The sequence below is a fragment of the Perna viridis genome, chromosome 15 (assembly GCF_037379345.1).
Source record: "Perna viridis isolate PV_CMFRI_1.1 ecotype Kerala chromosome 15, ASM3737934v1, whole genome shotgun sequence".
Classification (NCBI taxonomy): Eukaryota; Metazoa; Mollusca; class Bivalvia; order Mytilida; family Mytilidae; genus Perna; species Perna viridis.
In genome coordinates, this window is record NC_142459.1 from 13,085,149 (window position 1) to 13,100,687 (window position 15,539).

The 15,539-nt window shown below is 33.2% G+C and overlaps 1 protein-coding gene across 3 annotated transcripts in view; it reads left to right on the forward strand.

Annotated features, from left to right (window-relative positions):
• Positions 1 to 219: 219 nt before the first annotated feature.
• Positions 220 to 15,539, forward strand: part of LOC148596996 (uncharacterized) — a 34,387-nt gene continuing 19,067 nt past the window's right edge. Inside the window, exons 1-14 of one of the 3 annotated variants that reach the window (XM_088563985.1) lie at positions 220 to 435; positions 1,152 to 1,250; positions 2,193 to 2,519; positions 3,227 to 3,415; positions 4,218 to 4,319; positions 5,139 to 5,234; positions 6,899 to 6,961; positions 9,836 to 9,871; positions 10,487 to 10,639; positions 11,467 to 11,598; positions 11,992 to 12,138; positions 12,416 to 12,556; positions 13,208 to 13,321; positions 14,409 to 14,552. In XM_088563985.1, coding sequence (XP_088420111.1) covers positions 381 to 435; positions 1,152 to 1,250; positions 2,193 to 2,519; positions 3,227 to 3,415; positions 4,218 to 4,319; positions 5,139 to 5,234; positions 6,899 to 6,961; positions 9,836 to 9,871; positions 10,487 to 10,639; positions 11,467 to 11,598; positions 11,992 to 12,138; positions 12,416 to 12,556; positions 13,208 to 13,321; positions 14,409 to 14,552 — 1,798 coding nt within the window. In that variant the 5' untranslated portion in view covers positions 220 to 380. The remainder of the gene's footprint in view (positions 436 to 1,151; positions 1,251 to 2,192; positions 2,520 to 3,226; positions 3,416 to 4,217; positions 4,320 to 5,138; positions 5,235 to 6,898; positions 6,962 to 9,835; positions 9,872 to 10,486; positions 10,640 to 11,466; positions 11,599 to 11,991; positions 12,139 to 12,415; positions 12,557 to 13,207; positions 13,322 to 14,408; positions 14,553 to 15,539) is intronic. The other 2 variants (XM_088563984.1, XM_088563986.1) reach the window with 2 other exon arrangements.

A 15,539-nucleotide genomic window follows, 5' to 3' on the forward strand; every position in this document is an offset into this window, starting at 1 on the left:
GCTTGTGTTTGGATCTATTTTTTTTTCTTTCAAATACAATGCATTTAAACTATTAGATACATGTACATTTTTTAGTTATCTATAAACACGAGTCAGTTTTCTACTTATCAAATACATGTATATACAATTTTGATATTTCATGAGCAGGTGTAAACATAATTCCTGATAAGGCAACAAAGATACATTGACAAAGGTACCCATCTTTTCTAATATATTATCTCGGCTGACTTTCGATAAAAAATTGTTTGTATGAAACGAACCGCATTTAATTTGGATTATTATTATCTATTATTGTTATTTTATTGTGTAAATACATCTGCCTTTGGAGCAAGTTAAAATTCAATTAATATTTGTCGAGCATTCTGAACAAAAAAAAACAGATGAAATTCTTATTCCTACAATTCGTGGTAGGATGTTTTATAATGTTTTCAGTGGGTAAGTTTAAACTATTTAGGCACTGATCATCTTCTGACCTAGCGACTTTGTATAAGTTAGATTTGTTTAGCAGCAGCTGGGATTGTAAACAAAATATTATTACGTAATGGAGGAAATGTTTAATCATAACAAGCTTTCTGTCCATGACTGAATAAAAAAAAAAATTGGGCAAAAATTTGGAATTTAATTAGCCGTCTTTGTACGAATCTGTAAATTCTGTAAAGTGATACATAATTTTATTTTTGGTATTATGTTGCTTTATAGATCTATATATTGAAATGTGTAATTATTCTTTCCAATCTGTCTGCTCTTGGGAAGAAATCCAATATTTCTGTTGTGTTTTAGTGTCATTTACAGAGTTATCTCCCTTAATTTTGAATTGTACAGTACATTTTATGTGATTTTTTTAATCTCCAATAAACAAGGATTATATAGAAAGCCACATGTCACTTTCTGTTTACATTTTAAACAAAATACATCAATCAAAAATAAAAATATGAATCACATTTTGCATGATTATTATGTGGAGTACTATTTAAAAACTAATTCAATCCCCAACCCTTCCACTGAACCCTCTGCTAATAATTTGTTTATGTCTTAGTCAGTAAGGAAAAATTTGTGTATATTAATTCATGGCGGTAAAGCATTGCGATTTTGAAATTTCAGTTATTGCATGGCACCAGAACATCTTTCTTTGCATTTTCTGTATTCAACAGGCTACGGATCGAACGACTGCCCACCAGTGCCACATGACTGTGACCCGAGATGTATTGTACAGCTTCCACATTGTAGAAAGTGTGATTGTAAAGAAGGATGTAAGTTTTCTCTAAGTTTGATCACAATCATCCACAGCCCGTTATACCCACGTACAAATTATAAGGTTCGCCTCTATATATATATGTAGAATTCTTCAGCACAGACTTTCTTTACAAAAGTGGGTTAACCCATACTTTAATAATTATTGGATCCTTGACATTATCAGTGAAACGTCTGAATAATTTGAATTAGTGCAATGCATCGAAGAGAGCAAAGCAGTTTGAATATTTGGAATTTCGAATAATAGATATGAATGTAAGACAGGCTACATATTTTTATTTTTGTAATCAAGTTGTTTTATGGGTCTATATTATGAAATGTGTGATTATTCATTCAAGTCTGCCTGCTCTTAGGAGATAATCAACATTGAAAATTCAATAGATTCTACTGTATTTGAGTGTCATTTACAGAGTTATCTCCCTTGATTTTGAATTGTACAGTGCATTCTATACAATTTTTATCTCCTATGAGCACGGGTGATATGTAAAACCACGTTATTTTTTGTTTACTAAAGCATTTTAAACAAAATATCAAAAATAAAAATATGTAGGCTGTCCAACCACGAATAACATTTTGCATGATTCTTAGCTGGAGTGCTACTTAAATTGTATGCAGTATCACATTTGCGTATTGCATGTTAACCTAGGATCTAATTGACGGTTTTCTGGACAAGGATTATATCGGAATTTATGCTTCAATTTTTTGTTGGACATTTTTTTGTGCCAAGGAAGTTCTATATTTTGTTTTCCTCTTAAAACGTTGATAGAACCATGAAGACAGAACAAGGTTTTCCAAATGCTTTTCAATCGTTCGATAGCCGATTACAGGTATAAGATGTATAACATTTATTTTATGTAACAAAACTGGTTTGTTTTGGCAGAAATGTTCATTCAAGATATTTTTCAATGTTCTAAACTTGTGCGTATGCATTCGTTGTACAGCAAACTTTGGGATGTCCTTTCAAAATATGAGATCAGCGGGAACAGGCGGTGGCGGTAGCCCATTCAACCAAGGACAAGATCTGTCAAGGACGCCATTCACCTCGTCTATTGATGCTCTTGGTACCTCCATGGCCGGAACTGGAGTCGGTGAAGTGTCCGGTATAGGTATGGGTGGAATGCGGAATGGCCTCATGTCTGTTCCGGGAATGTTTCTTCACGGACCGTCAAACAGCAGGCATAGAAGCTGTCTACGTGGTGATATTATCTGTCCTACTTACTGCCTGGTTATCGATGAATATGGCTGTAAATCTTGTCCCTGTGGTCCAGGTGTGTTCGAAATGTTTTGTTTTTGTTTTTGTTTTTGTTTTTGTTTTGTTTTTTTTGTTTTGGGGGGGTTTTGTTTTTGTTTTTGTTTTTGTTTTTGTTTTTTGTTTTTGTTTTGTTTTTGGCAAATGATATCACAGGTTGAAATCTTCTGCAAGCAAAGAACTTGGAGTTTCTTAGCCTCATTCGGTCAGTCTTTCCGATCGACATGTCGTTGTCAGCAATACCCTCCCCCCAATTTCAACTCGCTTGTATGCAATCCGTTCTTATGAAACGTTTACATACTGCCGATGCAGTGTTATTAGTATTATACATGTATTGTTATGACAGTGCAAAAAAGAAAGAAAATAATGATAATAATATAACATAGGACGTTTTGTTCGTGTCGGTGCAAACTTGTTTTTCCACGAAATGTTACATCAAGAAATATAGATATGAAATAGGAATTCCTTTAAACATTTTTGTTCATGTTTATACATATTTATAGAATATCTGGCTTCCCAATCGGAACTCCTCAGTCTTTCCAGATTCCAGATTCACCGAAGAAAAACGTTATTTTTTAGTGTAGCGGAAAGGGCCGAGGAGTTACGATCGCCTCGCTTCCCATTCAAATCTAAGGACCATATTTAAAATAAGTTTTTTTTTAATTTAGGAGAGTTTTATTCAACATGTTCACAACAATATACTAGTAATCGTATTCGTCTTTTCAGCTAATGGAATGGGTATGCCAATGGTTGGAAAAAATACATATAAGAAGAAAGAAAATTCCAATAATAACTGTTTTACAACTCTTCTATGTATGCTGTCTTGTAAGGACGGGTACAAACTAGGACCTAAGGGCAACGACGGCTGCAACACATGCGAATGTACAAAAAAGAAGCCAAAAGAGGAAGTAAAGGGTAAATTTGTTTTTGTTTCCATTTTTTAAAGGGATAATACACACGCCAGTTAAGAATACTTGAAATTAATGATACAACTTCTTCTAAAATGTCCTGTTTATGTTAGTTGACGACTGAATTAATTATGGTTTACAATTATTCTCTCTGCCAATATATTGTACGATATCACAAAATTGATTAAAGCAGTTGTTTTATTTATCTTTCAGTTTATCATAGTTTATGTTTTATTTTTCTTTAATAAAAGATTTTCAATACCCAAAAGAAATGTTTAAGAGAAGGTGCCGTCATAAATATTTTTTTTTCGTGGGTTATTGAAAGCTGTATCCGCACTACAACAAACTAATTAAAATCAGACCTATCAATTGTTGTGTATGTCTGTTTTCCACGTCTGGTCTTTGTCCCTGGATTACATTCTTTTGATTACCGCTATATCCTTGGTTCCCTTGATTACTCTTGCATTCAGTCATTGCATGCAGTGCAAGGCCACACTCATATTAACATTTTAAGTTAATATTATTGCGAAAGGTTTGGTGACAAATGTGATTCAATTACAAAAACGTGACTTCTATTAGTCAGAAATTCATAGACTTAAGTTGTAGAATGACCGTGTTTAAAATCTGCAGTGTAATACATTATACTACAAACACAGTCAGTGTCATATATGGTACATACTACATTTCTAATAGAAAATAACAACTTTTGGATTACTGTAATAATTAGATTCAAATTTGTTCTTGTCATTCCATATTTGTCTTACATGTAATGATAAAATATTTTGTTCTACCGTTTTGTATCTTATAAGAGTCCAACAAAGACAAAGAGAAAAGTAGCATTCCAAATCAGACAAATAATAGCACAAAAAACACCGGAAGCGGAAGTGGAGAAAACAGTCCGTTTGGAACAGGTACATATATCTAAAGAGGCATATATTTGTTTGTTGTAAAAAAAACCACCATTTTAAGAAGAGTACAAACCACATCAGGTCATTCCTTTTGAATCTGCAACTAACTATATTTGTATAATAATGACATGTTCTACAGGTGAAAGCTGTTCATACATTTTATGATAGGTAAAAATGGCATACAAAATGCAGATAAGATCAGTTCTAAACTTTCAGGGGAACTGTCAGACGAGCCGGCTCTAGGGCAATTCTAAATGTGCCATATACATGTAACAGTTCTAGAGCCAGCTCCCCTGACGGTTTTCTACTAGAGTCAGTTCTTCTAACAGTGTCGGTTCTATGAGAACAGTTATACTAATAGAGGCGACTCTACTGCTAGAACTGTCAGATGAGCTGGGTCTAGAACTGTTCTTCTTACAGTTCTTGGACAGTTTTGTGAGAGGTTAGAACTGATCTCATATGTATGAAGATTTACATGTAGGTGTCAATGGACATAACACACATCTACAATGCACAAAACTATAGAATTCGTTGGAATGTGGGAGTATGGAATACCGACTTCTTACTTTGTAGGTGTAGGTGTACATGTAGGTGAAATACTTATATAATGACAGAAAAAAGGCAAATTCAACTTGTTAAATGTAGCATGTAAATATCGACTGGGTCTGGTTGTGCAAATAATATATCCGCTAGATATAGATTTATTAGTATAAACCGTTTTAATAAACTGTGGGAATAAATCTTTTGAACAAATGAGGTCTGAAATCCATTATACTGTCCGCTATTAAATAGCTGTTAATTCAACCAAGATGACAATTGCAGGGTTCAACCCATTGTTTCCCGGAAGTAGTATGGGTAATTCAATGGGAGGTATGATGGGAAGTGGTGACGGAAGCGGATGTACAGGACCGTTTTGTGGTAAAGATATAACACACTTTCGACAAGTCAGTCAAACTTTCAATGAAAAGTTAAAATATTAATTTTCATTTAGTAAATTTACGAGGAGATTTGCCAATGTGAGTTTAACATATCGCCATTAGTTATGGATTTAAAAGGCACCAACTATCGTTTATAAGCAGCAAAGTTGTGTATTTGACATTACAGTTTTTGGAGAAGATGTGAATAAAATGACCGAACAGAAATATAAATAAATGAAGTTTGGAACACCTATGAAAAACCAAACGTTGCGTTAAAAAAAATGAAAATCGAAGTATTTATCATGTGAAACCAAAGACATGTCATACTAAGGGCTACGGAGCGCCGAATGAGAATCCTGAGGTTTTGTACTCAAAATTCAATTTTGTACAGACAAAAGTGAATTTTGTTCAACAAAAATGAATTCAGATTAACAAAGTGGTACAGAATTCAAATTTGCATCACAAAAATCAATTTTGTGACGCAAAAGTCTATTTTGTGTCTCAAAAGTCAATTTTGTGTCACAAAAGTCAATTTTGTGTCACAAAAGTCAATTTTGTGTCACAAAAGTCAAATTTGTATGCAAATTAGTTTAGAGAATCCTTGGAATATGCAAATGAATTCTTTTATCACGATTTTGTAAGAAGGTTTCTCATTGGATATAGTAAACGTAGGTTTCCGATTACTTCGAGCAACGCAGAACGGTTGAGGCCGTTTCAAGTGAAATTAAACAAAAAAGTTGCATTCTACAGTAAAACTGTTTTGAAATGTCTAAAATTGCTATTATACGTTTTCTACCAGATTTGTTTGATAAAACAGTTTCTTTCACTTATGTACTTTATCATAACCGTGCAAATTTGTATCTTATCCACTCTATTACAGTGAATGCTTAAAGTTTGTAATACACGTGTACATGATGCTGCACATTTTGAATTCATTTGCATATCCAAAGGATTCTCTAAACTAATTTGCATACAAAATTGACTTCTGTGACATAAAATTGAATTTTGTCTCACAGAATTGACTTTGGTGACACAGAATTGACTTTTGTGACACAGAATTGAATTTCGTCTCACAAAATTGAATTTGTTACCCCGAATTGAATTTTGTCTCACCAAATTGAATTATGTCTCAAAAAATGAATTTCGTCAGTATACAACTGGAGTTAACATAAAACAAGTCTGTGTAACGTAGTTTTGTACGACAAAATTGATTTTGTTGTGACGGAATTCAATTTTGTGTACACAAAATTGATTTTGATTACAAAAAATATCAAGTCTCATTCGGCACCCCATAAGGGCAGCCCTATCCCCTGAATTAGATTAAAAGTTTACTTAGTATTTAGTAAACTTTTGAATTTTCATAAGTGTTTCGGCTCGTATTAAAAATTGTAATCATGATGACTTTGGTACTAGAGAGGTAGAGTGGGTCCAAAGATTCTGAACGGGACTCCAGAGGGGTTATAGGCTTTTTTTCAATCTTGTCAAAATTTTGCACGAAAATCAAAACAAAACAAAACAAAAACACAAAAAAAAAACAAAAAAAACAAAACAAAAATTCTATAAGTGGGTCCATCCCTGTAACCCCCCGGATCCTCCACTGTGAGTGTCCCGGAGCCAACAATACTTCTAATAAATAAAATGTACTTTTATTTCTTCACTTTGTAGACGGCGGAAAGTCCATGAAAAGTCCATTTTCAATGCCTGGAGAAAAAAGCGGAAAGGACAGTGGTATGAGACTCTTTCTCTATGAAATACCGATACATTATATACATGTTTTTTCATACTATTAACAATTTTAGTCTTTTCCTTTTATACATGTTTTTTGGGAGTTTTTAAGTAACTATCTTTGAAAGAATCGTGCAAAATCTGAAAAATGTGATTCATCCCCAAAAAGGCTATATATATATTTTTTTGTAATTAAGTTGTTTTATGGGTCTATACTATGAAATGTGTAATTATTCATTCAAATTTGTCTGCTCTTAGGAGATAATCGACATTGAAAATCCAGTAGATTCTATTGTATTTGAGCGTCATTTACATAGTTATCTCCCTTAATTTTGAAATCTACAGTGCATTCTCTACAATTTTTATCTCCTAAGAGTACGGGTTATAAGAAAAAACTGCATGTTAATTTTTGTTTACTATGCCAATTCAAACAAATTATCAAAAATAAAAATATGTAGGCTGTTTACCAATGAATCACATTTTGCATGATTCTTAGCTGGAGTGCTACTTAATTTTTTTTATCCACGAGATAAGATGTGTCTGAATGAAGTAACGTAATAACTACGTTCACTCTTGTCCACATGTACCCGGAACGTTTTACCAGGGTATTTTATTTTTGGGACAAGGAACGTTTAGTGCTTACAATTGCATTATTCGTTCTATCGCGTACATTGCAAAAACTAAACGAGAGCTAACAGGGTTCTATGTTTTATTAAAAAAATCAAATTGAGACTTTCTTAGAAACTAAAATATCGACCGACAAACTTCTTGAAATCGAAGATTGAAATTAGTACATGTATTATATTTTATGAAACAAAGGTGAGGAATTTTGAGAAGACTTCTTTGACACGTTGCCCAGGAGTTCAACTAACCACGACAACAAAACAAACACAAACATGTACATACATGAAAATAAGACAAATACACAGACACAATACACAGAACAGTCAATATCATAAAATACATGAATACATATTCACATTTATATTTTAACACATTCACTGATATGAACAATTTTTCATAAAAAAACACACATTCTTTTGTATAATTGAACATTACAGATAGACAATAACCCACCAAATTTATTCATATTCGGTTGCTTTGTGCAGTAATCTGGGATGTAAAGAGATCTTAAATACTTAACCGTTCGATTATTACATTGGAAGAATATGTGAAATTCATCTCCCACCCCTTCTTTACAAAGATTACATATTCTTTGACTCAGTGGGACTCTGATTTATAAAGATTTTTAATATCCATGCTCTACAACTTAGATACCATTTTATGTACATTATATTTAAGGTCTGATCCTATAACTAATTTAACTTAAAAGTACCACCATTTTAACCTTACTTTCATTTGGTTTCTGTCGTGTATGCTGCGTCATGTTCACGATACTGAAAAAAAACATTTCAAGAAAATAGTTTATATACTGTTGATGTATAGATTCCCTTCTCCATGAAGTTGCACGAGGAAAAAACAATATAGCTTCAGTCTTTTTGAAAAAAAATTTTTTTTTTACCTTTATCTTACTCATGATATCTAATTATATTTTGTGTTAGTAATCCATTATCGATCTTTCAGAGATCAATGCATTTTTAAATTCGACCTAGATTTTCAGACCTCTTTGTCGCCTTATTGTGAATAAAGCTTTACAATGTTCGCTTCATGTTTTGTTTTTTTGGTTTGTTTTTTTTTTGCACTTGAATTAACGCTATGAATCTAATCAGCGTCATTTCTAGTAGTGTTGGAATTTAAAAGAAAAAGGTTTGTGTATAATACCGCAGTGGACGGACGCATTCTTATAATGTCCTGAATGAATTGTATTGTTCCCCCAATAGTCGCCCAATAATGCTTTTCATTGATTAAGTTCATTGATAAACGTTTCTGTTAGGTGAAGAACAACACACTACATGTTACTAGATTTATTTTCCATGGTGATTGTTCTAGGCTTCCATACTTTTATCAGTACTTCAATGACGCAGTCCAATTGTGCATAAGAATGACCTTTAAGGGAAAATAGGGCATGTTTTTTTCATTGAATAAGTTCGGGAGTCTCATATGGAAAGCTCACACAGAAATTTATAAATAATTCAGTAGCAGTCTTTCTAAAAATCAGACAGCAGGTGATTCATGCATGTCGAAAACCCACCAAAGTCAGTTTTATTTCTTGTTCAAAAAGAGTTACTGATCACATAACCAGTCTTAGTTTTTCATTTGGTTGTTCCGCTTTTGAGAAATAAAATTACACAGATTGTACATGAAATTTGCACTTTGGAAGAGTTATCGTTCTTGATTGAGCTTCATTTAGTTGATTTTAATTGGGAGATGGATGCACGATTTTCTAAAAAGTGAAGGTCTAAATGCAGAAAAGATAGTTGATGTGTGAAAGTATAGCATATGTAGACTGAAAAAACTTCATTTGTTTGGTGGGTTTTTCTTCACTATGAATCACTTTACCATTGGCAGTGTCTGAAGTTTATGTGGACTGGTACTTAAATAGTCTTAAAATAGTGTTGGCTTTGCCGTTTTCTGATTTTGCAAAGATAATCACGACTGGCTGAGCCTGTAAGACCTTGTATAAGATAAAATAAAATTTATGACATTGATGTATGTTGCATCGGAAATCAAAATGTCCATCTGTCCATCTTTCAATATTGTTGGTACAACTAATTCATCACTGTAAAATTCATTTTGATATGAGTTAATATACGGGTTGGGTTATGTATGTAAGTATGTATAAGCGGGGTGAATTATTTTCGAAAGCTTGAAAGGGGAAATAATCAAAGTCAAAAACGTCTTGAACGTAAACAGTTCTTATTACTTTAACTTTATTAATCGAACTTTCGTTTTGTTTTGTTTTTTTTTTAATTTTAGATCATTGTATTGGACCGTCTTGCTCAGCCCCTGGAAGTAAGTATTTACATAATTTCAAGATGAGTCGTTTTATCTAGAACAAAAATAATTAATCAAAAAATCGAAGTGCCTTGTTTATCAAATTTTGTTTATCAATTTTCAAAAAAGGAGGTCAAAACAGTTTAGTTGTACAACATGCATGTTTCATGACAATATCCAGTCAAGCAAGATGGGAAGGCGTGGATCCAAAGACGAAAGTTCCTGACGTACGCCCCCTAAATTTGAGGACCAAAAAATACTACCCCATATTGTCAGTTTTGTCTTATTTCTATTTACTCCCCTTTCTGCACCTAAAATCAATATTTAGATTAAACCTTTAGTAATTTGTGTTTATAATTATTTCATAATAACTCATCTTGTAACTTGTTCAGCACTTACTGCGCCCCGTGATATGTAATTGAACGATCCGTCTCTGTTTCTCGAATGGCAGATTATTTTATTTTGATACAATCAATTGTGAATTCGTTTTATATAAACTGAGAATATTTTCGTGGGTATACATAAATTCTGAGATATCGTAATTGTTTGTCTATGTACAAAATATACATACTAGTACTTCGATGTAAGTATTATTGATTAGTTTCAGTGAATTATATTTTCTTCCTACACTAGACCACAATCCTGGAAGTCCAACTCCAATTAAAGTTCCAGAGGTCTGTCAAGCAACAGATTTGTGTGTCAAAACCTGCAAATATGTAGTCAAACTGGGGGCTAAAATGGCTGACGGATGTCCGTCTTGCGCATGTGAGAAAAATGAACTTGGAAGTATGTATGATATATACAATTTGTTAAAGTACTTTTTTATGAATCAATTTCTAGTAATTGCATCAAATGAGGCATAGTATGTGTTATTTAAAGTGTTTCTTACCGGTATTTTGTATTCAATACTACATGTAACAGTGCTAATCAACTGATTACCGATGATCGATAAGCGATCGGTGACCGGTCTTAGATCGATGTTGTTAGGTCTTTGTTTAAAAAAAAACATGTTACAGTGTATGAATGAAATACTGGGAAACTCTGTACATATATATTGTAGGAAGGCATTATCTATCTAACATTCATGCTACATAAAACAACGTCGGAAGTTTTGGGTGTTAAGCTACCGATAGTGCGTAACAATAGTTGTCATATTCACATACATACCGAAAGTGTAAACTTCATGCTTATCAAATATGAATTACCTGGATTATGATTTGGACATCAATACTGCTCATACAACTACGTTCATTTGACAGCAATCCAAATTCATTTGTTCACTACCGAGTTTGATACCCACATCATAAAAATAAAGTACCAAAATAAAACAAACATGATCACTCAGTTTACAAATGGAATCATTACGGTTGTTTCCATCTTTCCGGATTTTCCCTTGGCGGTGTGTTACTTCTTTTGCTTATTTCGTTTGGCTATTATTTGAAGTATTTTTCTTTCAGTTCAGAATTTCTTTCATTACCCAATATGTATATCATAAATGCATGTACACATTGGGTAATAACAAATTTCCGAACTGAAAGGCAAATTATTCGAATGATAACCAATATGTATATCATAAAAACATAAACTTTTCTCGTTGTTATTTTATCTTCCAGTTAAAACAACAACGGCACCAAAGAAACAAAAACTCTGTAAAGCTGTTGTTGATTGTATTATGAATTGTAAAGATGGATATAGACTCAAATCTGCAACTGATGGAGAATGTCCTTTATGTCAATGCAATCAGTGTACGTTTGTCCTCCGGTTGTAATCAATCTTCTGCAAAGAGTTACTTTCTTTTTTTCTGTTTTAACAAATATGTTTTTCGAAGCTTTTCATAAACACCAACTCATGTAAATTGGGAGATCAAACAAGTTAGAGTCTTACTTTAACAGTAGTTAATGATAAGAGCTCAATGCACCTGTATATCTTTTGAACATTCTCTCAACGAGATTGAAACGAAAAAAATTGAGGTAGATAAGGTAGCTCTAATTATGTCAATTAACATTAACTACAGAAGCTGTCGCAAACAAACCCTCTATAATGATTTACAAATGAAGGAGTGTTTTCTTGTTTTGTTTTTGAGTCTGGTACATGTACAATTTTGCAGTTACAAATCAAAATAAATTATCATTTAATAGCACAGACACCACTACCTACGCTATTACCAACCACAAAGGGGCCAGGATGTACGGAGAAAACCCTCCAATGTATGAAGACATGTCGACACGGTTATCACATTCAGAGTTCACCGCTTCACGATTGTCCCATTTGTTCTTGTTTGCCACGTGAGTTAAAATGCGCGCGCAGAATAATCGTTGATAAGGCCAATAGAATAAAACATTTGATATTAAGAAATATTCCAACAAATGTACTTAATATCTTTAATACTCTACGATTTATCCCCGCGTCTTTTCTTGACCCTCTTCTGAAGAAAGTGAAATAGGTGACAGCGTTCCATTGTCTTAAATTCAGATTAAAAAGTAGGGAAATAAATTGGTATTATACAAAGCAGTTTTCTGTATACTTTAGGATTTCTCATAAACTGAACGCTCTGTTTTACAGCGCCAACAAAAGCTCCAACCAAAGGTGTTTATTCAGTATTGCAAGAATGTCCTGAAACTGTTCATTGTATGACGTCATGCACTAGTGGTTACTCTCTTGAAGGTGGAGGATCACAATGTCCCCACTGTAAATGTAATCAAGGTTCGTAACAACATCGGCAAATTCAGTGGCAAGCTCCACGCAGCGTCAGACTTTCTTTTCCTCTGTACAGCGAATTTCGAACGCCAGACGCTGTTCGGAGCTAGATTCAGAGGGAAGTTTCCGGTAGCCAAAATACCTGTGTACTACACTTTTTATGCATTTCTGGAATGTTCTTCCGTGAAATTGTACACCAAGTGTATTTTCTGAAAAAAAATAAATAAATAAATAAATGAGCTGAACATTAATTGATCAATCGAACCAATTAAAAATGTATATGCCTGTGTGAAATAAATGAGTCATATGGGTTGTTCATATCGAGCGTCATAAAAGCAATATGTGTATCGCGATGTATACCGTCCTGTTTTTGAAAGCACGAAAATGGATACATGTTCATACAGGAAAATTATCCACGGGACAACGGGTATAGCATATCGACAACCAATTAATTAACCAACAGACACAACAACCATACGTGTTCTGAGAATAATAATTATTATTATGAACTCCACAAAATAAGCTAGTAACATAAAAACCTGTTAATCTATGGATAATGTGTTCTCTCCCTTTGCTTCTTAAAACAACACACGCATGTAACGTTTGCACAATTACACATTTTGTCATAAATCAACAAATTATTCTATCAACATAAAGGCACAATCGCTACACTTAAGTGTGATGCTGCACTGTCCTGCCCAAGAGGATGTCGACTGGGATACAAATGTGGGGCAAACGGCTGTCCTTCATGTTCCTGTGTAGAAGCTAAAGGTATACAATAATAAGTCATTCATCATTTACACTTAAAACAATTTTCGATACGACATTTCCTATCTACGAAGCAAATCCAACATTCCCTGTTTACAGTACAACATTCTACATTTACGATACACGAACTTGATATTGTAAATGGGGAATGTTGTACTGTAAACAGGTAATGTTGGATGTTGGATGTTGGAATATTCACGAACGCGGTAATCCCCATTTACGATATAACATTATAAATCAACGATACATGTACATTATTCTATTTTACGATACTAGTATAGCGTTTGGAGTCGTCCAACAATATTTACCCAGAATGCATCATTATGTTTAAAATAAGAGAACCATCATCTAATTATCTGAAATACTTTTGCCATTTATACCCAATGTGTCTTAAAAGTTTAAAATTTGTCATCTGATTTACGCTCAAAACACAATTTTATGCTAACATTCGAATACTGTATGTTAGTAACTAGGAGATAAAGGGGGTAGGAATCGGTGGTTGAAGGGGTGGGAACAATGGCTGAGGGGACAGGGAACGGTGGTTGAAGAGGTGGGGAACGGGGAGTGAAAAATACGGTGATCATGGTACCTCATATCAATGTTCATGCAAGGAAAAAGCAAATTCAATACAAATCGATTTACGGTTTTGAAAGGATTCAACAGTTGAAATTCCGATTAAAGCAAATTCACATCGAGACTTACAAACCCTACTCACATTAATTATCCTTGATAGAAATGAAATTCTCTAATCGCTGCAACTGAAATGTGTTTAATTACTAAACGCTTTCAACTGCAACTGATCAAACAAAACCAATTAGTTAATACATGTATATCAAGTGCAGTGTTCATTATGGCAACACTTGGATTCAACTTAAACTACCTTTGAAGGTAGATCATACCTAAAAACATTTTTAATATATAGGTTTTCCTTATTTCTCAAATGCTAATTTCAAATACAACGTTCAAACTTCTGTATGCTTTTGCTAGACGAGAGAAAAGAAAGCATTTTGTTTAACAGGTTTGATCTACCTTAAGTATAACTAACTGAACGCTTCCAAAGACTCAGTTTTGTGGGTTTAATATTTTTCAGAGATCGGTATTACGCATACCATGACCTACATACAGACCTCTTTGACGTGTAGTTCAATGTTCAACTGTCCTAGTAAATGTGATTTTGGGTACAAAACTGGAAATAATGGTTGTCCGATTTGTAGATGTTTGCAACCTGTGACAGGTAAGATGTAACTTTCATATGTAATTAAGAAAATTCTAATTTTAGCCTGGTCTTATTTATCAATATTTCTATTCTAAATTCTTTTTTTTAAGTTGAACTATAAATTAGTTATTCTATGACGAACTGCTTACCCTACACTTTGCCATATTTGTTATTTGTTTAATTTACCAGCGCTCTTCACCTTACAAATACAGTATGTGGACGCTTAGTTACAGATAAGATCAGTTCTAACCTCTGAGGGGAACTGTCAGAAGAGCCAGCAGTTCTAAAAGAGTCATAGAAAAGTTCTAGAGCCAGCTCTTCTGACAATTTTAGCAGAGCCGGCTCTACTGCTAAAACACTCAAAAGAACTGGCTCTAGAACTGTTCTAAATCTGTCGTAGGACTGGTCTTCTGGCAGTTCTGACAGTTTTGTAAAAGATAAAACTGATTTCATCTGTAAAAGTAAAAATGTGTCATCAATTTGGTTACATGTAAGTTTCTTTTTCTATTTTTATGGTGTTTGTACATAAATACTTGCTATATTTTGTTTTACTGGTCGGTATCTTTACATACAGCAAAATAATGAGTTTATTGATATAATTAATGTCGTCAGTACTCGTCACCTGGGGTGTCGTCGTTGTCAACTGTTTTTTTCTTATATGTAACAACGCGTTGTTCAATTAAACAACGCAAATATATATATATATATATGTGTAATTGAAATTGAAATTGAAATCATATGTATTAAATACAAAACGTATTGTAATTGAAATCACATGTATTAAATACAAAACTACCAAATATATATATAATTTATGTACGAAATTTTGCATACTCATAGTGAAAGAATCACAAATATATTTATAGTTAACGTTATAAATGGAATGCTATTCATATATTACCAAAAAGAGGTTTGTTAAAATAAATGCATATCAGTGTAATAAGTTCTAACAAATAGTAATCAAGGGAACCAAGGTTATAGCGGTAATCTAAAGAATGTAATCCA